At 36.6% G+C, this 9,880-nt stretch overlaps 3 protein-coding genes across 3 annotated transcripts in view; 2 read left to right on the forward strand and 1 right to left on the reverse strand.

Annotated features, from left to right (window-relative positions):
• The window catches only part of cunh9orf78 (chromosome unknown C9orf78 homolog), a 5,167-nt gene extending 3,613 nt beyond the window's left edge, over positions 1 to 1,554 (reverse strand). The window contains exons 1-5 of the mRNA XM_014012127.1: positions 1,387 to 1,554; positions 1,149 to 1,208; positions 1,009 to 1,060; positions 858 to 928; positions 647 to 724 (exon numbers count right to left, since the gene is read on the reverse strand). Of these exons, the coding sequence (XP_013867581.1) occupies positions 647 to 724; positions 858 to 928; positions 1,009 to 1,060; positions 1,149 to 1,208; positions 1,387 to 1,466 (341 nt within the window). The 5' untranslated portion in view covers positions 1,467 to 1,554. The remainder of the gene's footprint in view (positions 1 to 646; positions 725 to 857; positions 929 to 1,008; positions 1,061 to 1,148; positions 1,209 to 1,386) is intronic.
• A 24-nt stretch (positions 1,555 to 1,578) lies between these two features.
• On the forward strand, positions 1,579 to 6,286 carry nfu1 (NFU1 iron-sulfur cluster scaffold homolog (S. cerevisiae)). The gene is made up of 8 exons (XM_014012128.1): positions 1,579 to 1,686; positions 3,203 to 3,303; positions 4,171 to 4,306; positions 5,066 to 5,132; positions 5,218 to 5,335; positions 5,421 to 5,484; positions 5,587 to 5,761; positions 5,917 to 6,286. The coding sequence occupies exons 1-8, from the start codon at positions 1,628 to 1,630 to the stop codon at positions 5,953 to 5,955; spliced, it is 759 nt and encodes a 252-aa protein (XP_013867582.1). The 5' UTR covers positions 1,579 to 1,627; the 3' UTR covers positions 5,956 to 6,286.
• A 970-nt stretch (positions 6,287 to 7,256) lies between these two features.
• LOC106520162 (glutamine--fructose-6-phosphate aminotransferase [isomerizing] 1) overlaps positions 7,257 to 9,880 on the forward strand; it is a 13,315-nt gene continuing 10,691 nt past the window's right edge. The window contains exons 1-2 of the mRNA XM_014012126.1: positions 7,257 to 7,356; positions 9,120 to 9,227. Of these exons, the coding sequence (XP_013867580.1) occupies positions 7,350 to 7,356; positions 9,120 to 9,227 (115 nt within the window). The 5' untranslated portion in view covers positions 7,257 to 7,349. The remainder of the gene's footprint in view (positions 7,357 to 9,119; positions 9,228 to 9,880) is intronic.

Below are 9,880 nucleotides of genomic sequence, written 5' to 3' on the forward strand. Positions count from 1 at the left end.
CTCGTGCACGAGCAGCTGAATATGAACAAGTGGCATTCATCAGTTTATGATGCTCATTTACACTTTTCCTGAAGGTAGAAGAGTTTGTTGAATCTGACGTGACATGTTCGTACGAACCCTTTGTACGAACAAAAGTAAGAGAAATTTAGGAGAAGAATACGAACATGTTCTTGCATGAGGCCCATTGTCTTTATTAAGCACAAATCCGACTTTCTCACAGAGCAGAACTTGGAAACTCCTGATTCTAGTCCAAACATTTTACATTAGCATTTACAAATTATATGCTACACCTTGCTTTCTTAATAAAATCTAAAGATTAGATACTTTCATATCATCTGTCCAGCAACAGTTAAAAAACAAACAAAAAACGAACAAAAGCTGTCTTTGTTTGTAACTTTGGCTGACTCAATGGTCAAAATGAGGAGCAATTATTGATTAATTGCTTGAATGATTAATAAACAAGAATGTGTATGTTATATCCAATCATATTATTATTATTGTTGATGTTGTTGTTGTTGTTGTTGTTGTCGTCCTCCTCAAATTATTTTTAACATGACCTCTACACATTTGGTAGCACATTGTAAATGACAAATATTGTAAGCATTTGTTGTTTTGTGCATATAGTGTCATTGCATTTATTACTTACATGTCTGCATCCTCGTCCCTTCTGTTAGTCTCAGCTGAAAATGACGTGCCCAGGTTGAGGTCTGTCTCATCTTCTGTCCTGTATGTGGATAACTTGGACCAATAACTCCCATCACAGTACACATTTGTTTTGTAGTTTGCATTTTGTAATAACACAATAAAGAATACAGTCTGGTTATTACACTGCACTAAAATATATTTTTTTTACTCACATGTCTCTATTCCTGTCTTTCACTTTCTTCATGTCTACAACTCCTCCAGTCTTCAGCTTGAAAGGATCATTCTGTGAAAAGAATTGATAATGAAGAAACACAAGGTAATAAGATGCAACCAAACAAACGTGTCGTGCAGAAATATGCTTACATCAATTTCAGCCTCTGGCGGTAGTTTCTCTCCAACCAATAAGGCGGTCACACTGAACAAAACAAAAATATGAATGTTTATTTACATCTAATGTGTGTTTGAGTCAAAGTTTAAAACAATTATAATACAAATCTCCATACCTCACACCGCTCTGCCGTTTCCTCAAACTCTGGAGCTCTTTAGCCTCTTCCATTTTCATTCTGAAAATTAAAAAAAAAAAATCATACATAAAATTACATTAAACAAATCGTGTGTTACTCATGTTATTATGAGTGGAAATACAAACGAGTTTAATTTCTTAACCGCACTGCTGGTGCTAGCTGGCTAACACAACGTTACATTAGAAAATGTTGTATGTGTTGTATCGGAGTAATTTACCGAACTTCTTCTGTTATATCATCCTCCTCTTCCTCATCTGAAGATTCCTTCCTCCTTCTAAAATTCTTACCACACGGCATTTTTATATAAATTCACTGTTCAAGCTAAAAACCCAATCGGATGTCGACGGTAGAGGTTTGTTGTTTCGGGGGAGTCTTTAGCCAACGTACAATAATAATCCGTCACTTCCGGACACGCAGAGGCCATTTCCGTTTTAAATTGTTGTTCCACAACAACAATCATGGCGACATATAGACAGGTTGGAAGGTTGTTGAGAATTTCTGCAAGACTTTCACGACCGTAAGTGTATTTGTTAGTTAGTTTTAAGGTCGCACCGTTTTTAATATTTGTTTTAGAATTTACTCTTAATGTTTAGGTATTTGTTAAAAAAAAAAAAAAAAAAACCTGGAGCGACGGAGACTCGCGTCAGTAGCAGATGGTCTTATCTAGACTCTTCCTGTCATCCTAATCAGCTACACAAACTATTCACGCATATGTGTGTGGATAAAAATAGACTTATATAGTCAAATGTGTTTATATTATTTATTTATCATTACTGTTTTAACTTAAGAATTTAGCAAAATGTCAACAGCACCCATACAGCAAATCCCTGATTGATCACTACGTACTTGATAGTGACATAATTCGGACTGAAGTTTTCTGTACTGCAAATTTTCAAGTAAATGAGGCTTTTATTTGATCAAAATTATTATTTTTTTATTTACGGAATCTTTCTTTCTTTCCTTCCTTCCTTCCTTCCTTCCTTCCTTCCTTCCTTCCTTCCTTCCTCCCTCCCCTCCTCCCCCCATTGAAATCCTTGCCTAAAACTTTTTACTGCCTCTCAGAAGAGACTAGAACTTACTTACTACATGGGTACTTAATTCTATTTTTTAAATTTAAAAAGTGAATAAAAACTTATTTAAAGCTCTCCTTTTGTTTTATGACTAATTGTATTTGCTAAACCATGTTTACAGCTGTGCACTTTCAAATTTGATCATGTGTCAGTAACATGATCTGCTGCTGAGTGTATAGAAGAATGTCTAGTATGCCCTGCTCTTATATATCCTGACCATAAACATAACCACCCCTGGTATATACCTAATCCTAACCCTAATCTAAATTCAGTTCACACCTTAGTCCTAATCCTAACCCCTGACTCAAAATTGTAAGTAAGTAAGTTAAAAGTAACATTTTATTTATAAAGCAATTTTCTTAGAAATAACTTCACAAAGTACTTAAAGTACTTAAATTGTGTTTTGGTCCCCCAAAAAAACAAGTGATCCTGGTAAGTGTGTATACCAGAAAAGGTCCTAAAAATGTAACAAAAACCAGGTACACACAAATAAAGTAAGAAACTAATTTTCAATTGTCATAAAAAGTCACTTTATCTCTCTTGTATAGCTCAGACTTAGTTGTTTTTATTGTACATATACTGTATTACATAAAAAATATATATAATCTATGTGTTGAAATTGTTGTAAATTTTGGCACATGACGGTTCTTTTGTGAACAGATTGTATTCACTTTAGTCATATTTTAAATGCAATCATGCTGTCTTTTTCCAGAACAATGTCTATGCTTCACTGATTGTACAAAGGTTTGCATAAATGTTGCCACAGAAGGGGTACAGTTCCTCTAAACTGGCACATAAATTGTTTTGTAGATAGCAATCAATCTTAGACAATGTTGACATCACATCCGTCTCATAATAAAGTGTTGAAATGAAATAAATCAAACATAAGTGACTGATCTGCATTAATGCCTTGAGCATGGGTGAAGGTAGTAACACTTTTTAACATTTTTAAACATATTTCAGTCTTGCTGGAAGTGGGTGTCAGAGCAGTGGATTTCATTGGCCTTCACAAGCTACAGGAGTATCTAACAGATGGCCACAACCCCCCCTCTGGACTGTTCCTGGTCTGTAATTGTCTTTCATCCTCTCATTCATAAGTCCTGCACTGGATGTGTTTATACAAGACAATAGCTATGTTTACATGCACAAAAGTTTTTAATCGGATTGAAATGTATTCAGATTAAATAATCTGAATGTACTGTTTACATGGACACAATCCGATCATGAAAAGTGTTTACATGCACCGGAGTTTTATTCAGAATAAAAGTCTGGACATGTGCAGTGTTGTAAACTGTCAGCTCTACTTCCGTGTTACAAACGTAAACAAAGCTCCTCTGTGCGCTCAGGACAGACCCGTGTCAGCTTTTAATAACGGTAGAGACGTCGTTACTCGTCTCCTCGGTTGAGCTGCAGCCTGCAGATGAAGCAAAACGTGCTTTTTATTTTTAATTCTTGCGGAGCAACATCTGCTGTTTGCCTCTTTTCATCTGTTAAGAGAGCGTGGAGGAAAAGTTCTGCGCGGTGCAGCACAGCTGGAGCGCTGCTGTCCCACCAGGTGAATAAAAGTCAGCAGACATGCACACAGGTCAGTTTTCTACAATCAGAATAAGATGATTGGATTAAGTGTTTACATGAACATCATTCCGATTATCAATCGGCATAACCCACACTTTTCATTCGGATTAAAAATTCATTCGGATCGAGCTCAATCTGATTAGAATAATCGGAACGAGCTGTTTACATGACGCATTTTTATTCCGAACGGCCATTTAAACCTTTTGTCCATGTAAACGTAGCTAGTGTGTTCATACTGTGAGAACAAGTGCTCATCAGGTGCCTGGATGTTATGAGAAAATCTTGTATCTGCACATGTAGATAACAACAAGACATGCTCTTGAGGCTTTCTGATATACTGTTTTGTTTCTTTTCAGAAAGGAGCATGTTTGTGCAGACGCAGGATACACCAAATCCAAACAGTTTAAAGTTTTTGCCTGGTCGCACAGTTCTTGAGGAAGGAACTATGAATTTTGCCAGCCCTCGTGATGCTTACTGCTCACCCTTAGCCAGGTATAAGGCTTCTTTCATAGAAGTTTAATAATATAAACGGAATATATCAAATTATTTAAGAAGGTATTTTGATCACATATTTATTATAGGTAAATCTGTTGGAGGTTAAAGCTTTTCTGACCTTGTTCCTTCTTTTCTATTTGGATTGAAATAAATATACTCTAGTTTTCAGGTAGACTTATGTCTGACGACGTGCATTATTTGTTGTTTTTGTCCTATCAAAACTGGTGAAACTCAATTTCTTTTGACTACTGTGTAGACCTTAAATAGCCTCGATTCTGTAGTCTGTAAATAAAGTTAGGCCTGCTTTTGTTCCTCTGGTTTTAACAGACAAGTAAAGAGATTTTTATTTTTTTATTTTATTTTTTATACACTGTCTTGATCCCCTGATGGGGAAATTAATTCTCTGCATTTTACCCATCGCACACATGTGGAGCAGTGGGCCGCCAATGACAGAACCCCGGGGTGGGGGGGATTAAGGGCCTTGCTCAAGGGTCGAAAGTGGATCTGGTTGGAAGAATTGAACCAGTGAGCTTCCGATCACAGACTCATCCTTTCTAACCTCTGCGCCACCACTCCCCTGATACTGTTGCCTATTATGCACACTTGTTTTATTAAAGTATCAAATATGTAGAATATCTTTTTATTTAAGCACAGTGAAGCACATTTTTATTATAAGTTGTCTCATTAGAAATGTCACTATATGAAACTAACTTTTCAGTAGTTATTAACATATTTAAACCCCTGTGTTGTCTCCAGACAACTTTTTAGAATTGATGGAGTTAAAAGTGTCTTCCTGGGTCCAGATTTTATCACCATCACGAGGGTAAATTCATGTCCAGCATCTTTAAATCTCAGCACTGTGTAACGTCATCACAAGTGTTAACTTGTTTTCTTTTCTCTTTACTAAGACTGATGAAAATATGGAATGGAGGGTAATTAAACCTGATGTTTATGCCACAATTATGGATTTCTTCACTTCTGGACTCCCAGTTGTCAATGAGGACAGCAAGCCAAGTGCAGATACGGGTATGAAGGAGAAAATGTAAAACAAAACAAAACCTTGAGCCAAACTATTTTCCAATTCCAAATGTGCTACCATTTCTTTTCTCAGCACCATCAGAGGATGATGATGAAGTTGTTGCTATGATCAAAGAGCTACTAGATACACGAATAAGGTCACAGCTTACAGAGATGCACGTTGACTCTGCCATCTGTGGTTTTCTGTTGTTTTGTTTTGTTTTGTTATACTCACACATGATGATGTTCTCACTCTCCAGGCCAACGGTGCAGGAGGACGGAGGCGATGTTCTGTATCGAGGGTTCGATGATGGCATCGTCAAACTGAAGCTGCAGGGCTCCTGCACCAGTTGCCCCAGCTCTGTCATAACGTTGAAGAACGGAATCCAAAACATGCTGCAGTTTTACATACCCGAGGTGGAATCAGTAGAAGAGGTTGGTTTGACGGTTTTATTATATTTTTTATTATATTTCAATAAAAGTAATGCTCTGAGCACGCTCTGATTGATGTGATTTATTTAGAACTCTGGTAAAAAGTGAATAAACATTTCGGAAAAATATTAAATTGTTTTTATCTTATTTTTTTACAGGTAAAGGATGATGAGAACGAAGAGGCAGCAGAGGTTTGAGCTAATAATAAGAACTTTATTGATGCATTTCTCTCTCTTTCTCTCACTCCAAACCACTTATCTCACTCAAAGCAGTAGCACCAAACAAAAAAAAACTGTTGTGTATTTAGGTAGTTCTGTCCACCTTTTGCAAAATGTAGGACAGAACTGATCAGACACTTATTGTACAGCTTAAACAAATGGAATTTATTCTTTTACAGTGTTGTTCAACTTCTAAATTAACTACAGGTCAAAACAACATTCAGGCAGAAAATACTTAATTGATACTGTATCTATGTAAGTACATAATGCATGTAAATGTATTTCCAGAATATAAACATTGAAAAAAATATTTTTTTGTGGTGTGGTCTTTTTGTTTTGTGTAAAAAATACATACAACTTGTAAGAACATTCATTACATCGCAAAAATAAAATAAAACTAGTGGATGATTCTGCCAACTATTTGTATTAATGTAGTTGATGTGATGTTTCCATATTGAAACAGAGTCAGATATTTTGAGCATGCACTGTGAACCAAAAACAATCATCTGACATGGTTGTATTCATTTGGGGTCACAAGTTAATTTTGTTTAGACTTGCTGAGTGCTGAATGACTTCTTGGAGAAGCTAAAACGAATTCATTAAACCTCAAATCAGCAGAATGCTGGCTAAAAACTAGAAGTAACAAATGGATGGGCAAATGAAGCAAAAGGCTACGTTGCAGAAGAGTAGCTAATGTAACAAAGAAAACAAGATATAGTAAGTGTGCTTAATTGGATTTCTAATTCTACTAATGCCAAAGGTCATAGCACCCTAATCCTAGAGGAGCTGTTTTGATAAGTGAATGGCTGAAATAGCACAAGGTATGCAGAAACGAATGGAAAATAAATAAAGTAGGGAAATGATAGGGTGAGTGCAGAACTAGCACACACACACAAATAATAAAATAAAATTTGCTTTAAATATTAGATTTGACATCTCTGTTCAAGTCCTCTGCAACAAAATTTATTTTGGACCTTAACTAAGTACCCAATTTCTTAACACACCCTTAAAATATTTTTAAGTAATAATAAACTTTTGAACTGATAATAAATTCGTTTGTTATGATAAATTTGACATTAACTAAGACTGTCAGTAAATAAGCCTGCTATTGTTGGGTGATGTTGCTTTAGGGGTGTGTTGAGTGGCTTCAGCAGGATCTTACGAGTTGTTCCGCCCACCGCTCACATCCTGCTGCCACGTCAGAACTGCGTACGTCGGTAGGTGCAACCTGACTGACAGCTATATCGACCAATCACAGAGTGTCATTGAAGAAGGCGGTTGGCTTGTTGAACTCAAGGGGGCGAGGCTCATTGACAGGCGCCCCCAGCTACCAGCAGACCTGAGTAGCTGTATCTGGCACCCGAACTGAAGACATGTGTGGTGAGTGGTTGTTGTACGCGTTTTTATTATTCAGTGACAAATGTGTTTCTGTTCCTTATTACTCAGAGTGGAAAAGTAAGCCAAAAAGCGCCTGTTTACTGTGGCTTCAGTTTGAGCTGTTAGCTAGCTGGGGTGGCTAGCTGTTGTTTCTGATAGTCAGCTAAATATAAAACGCCGTGTTTCCTTCACTATCTGTGCTCTGGTTGAATTGTTTAGTTATTAGTGTCAAACATACTGAAAGTCAAATGATTCCAGCAAGGTGGTCTCTCTCTCACTGACAATGTCCATCATCATCATCATCATCATCATCATCATCATCATCATCATCATCATCATCATCATCATCATCATCATCATCGTCGTCGTCGTCGTCGTCGTCGTCGTCATCACCTAATATTTCACCATCTTTGATTTGTCGAAGTGATTTACAGTCCTACATTTTCTCCTGTTTCTTAACATTTGTGTTAGATATTCGATATTAAACGTACCAAGAAGACAGTAGTTTTTGTGACTTTTGCTTAAAATACACTTGCATGTGATGCTAATGGTCATTTATTTGGTTAATTCTAGCATTAGCTTATGAAGTGTTTGGTATACTTTTCCACTTGTTTCAGGCAGCTGACGGCTCTGTTTCACATCATTGTCATGACTATCTGAGTAAACCAATCAGACTAGAGAAACCAGTTTATTTTCTTTCTGTTAATATTGTACCTGTTGCCATTTTACTCTGTTGCTTTCAGCTCTGTGTATTCATCAGAGGTAGTCCTTGTGATTTATTTGCCCTCCCTCCTCAGCATTTTCCCTTCGCCCCTCTCTTCCTCCCACCTCCTTTTGCAGTCTGAATGAAAGTCCTGTTATAAGGCAGTCTGCTGGGGTAGCATTTGCATGTATCTGGCGGTGTACAGCTGAATATTAAACTGTATATCTTGCTCCCCTCTGGACATTTTTGGTGTCACTACTTCTTTCAGCGTTTGTCCTGTTTGTTGGAATGGATAGCAGATGTTTTGTAGAAAGTGCTTATTATTTGCTGTAGCTGAAAATAAACTGTTCTGAGCTTTGATTTATTTGTGGCCTTTTGCTGTAGCACAGTTGACTTTGAGCTGGTATATTAATTTTACACGGTCGAGTGTCAGTGTGATTTGAATGTGACGCTGTAAGAATATTGAAAATGATAAGCAGATACAAAGCTGAATTGTATTAAATGATTTTGTTTTCCCTTTACTTGCTTGCAGATACTCTTTGCTTTCAGTTGTCTTGAAGCTCTTTGTGACCGACTGCATAATAATACCTCGAGTTACAATAGTGTTCCTGGTTAGACTGGTTTTTGTAGAAATGTGTGTCAGCTCTTTGACTCTGAACCTTAAATGGTTCAGACAGATGTCATCATAGAATTCTTTTCTCAATTCAGTGGAAATATTTAAACCATATATTGTGTTTCGGTGTCCTCCTTAACGTATTCAGATTTGATTTTCTTTACGAGGGTTTGATGTAAAATTTAAATTTGTTTTCCATTTAAATAGAAGATTATCACATGTAAAATGTATTTAATCCTCTTGAATTTCTGCATACATTTTTATATTGTGTTTTTGTATTTTAGCTGTAAATTCTCCTGTTAATATAATATTGATTTATGCACTATAACCAAGCTGTCATTGTGCATCTTTCTTAAAACCCCAGTCATTAAATGTATGGCATCATTTGTCAAATTAAATGGATAAATAAAAGATCACTGCTAAATAATACTGTCATTTCCTCCACTTCAGGAATTTTTGCCTATCTCAACTACCATGTGCCAAGGACTCGGCGTGACATCCTTGAGATCCTCCTCAAAGGTCTCAGACGTCTAGAATACAGAGGCTACGACTCAGCTGGTGAGAAACAAGTTTTTTCTTCTGACTGTCTGCTTGTAGGACAGTTATTTGCACTTCCCTTTTGTAGTCAGTGATATGGCTGTGTTGTTTCCAAAACTATTATAAAATAAAAATGTTTTGGAGCCAGTCATTTTCACTTCATTCATCAAGGTGTTAAGATATTAAGATTTACAAATGACCCTAATCATAATGTATCATCATTGTAATTAGGTGTCTGTGATGGAGAAATGAGATCTTAATGAATAAAAAAGAAAAAAAATTGTATAGGTCTTCTGGACGGGTTCTTCTCTAATGAAACGTTTCGTCTCTCCTCCAAGAGACTTCTTCAGTCTGAGAGTTGCCTGAACCTCTCAGACTGAAGAAGTCCCTTGGAGAAGAGACGAAACGTTTCATTAGAGAAGAACCCGTCCAGAAGACCTACACAATTTTTTTCTTTTTGATTTTTTTTTACCTGGATTACTGAGATGCATCAGGACATCTTAATGAATAGATTTGAAGCTGAAACGTGTTTGTTTGTTTATGGGTAATAATAGCCTAAATTCTTTGAGTGGTCAGGAAGATGCACTTAATGGGCCTCATGCAAGAACATGTTTGTATTCTTATCCTAAATTTCTCTTACTTTTGTTTGTATGAAGGGTTCCTACGAACATGTC

Source organism: Austrofundulus limnaeus, unplaced genomic scaffold, assembly GCF_001266775.1.
Source record: "Austrofundulus limnaeus strain Quisiro unplaced genomic scaffold, Austrofundulus_limnaeus-1.0 Scaffold88, whole genome shotgun sequence".
NCBI classification, from domain to species: Eukaryota; Metazoa; Chordata; class Actinopteri; order Cyprinodontiformes; family Rivulidae; genus Austrofundulus; species Austrofundulus limnaeus.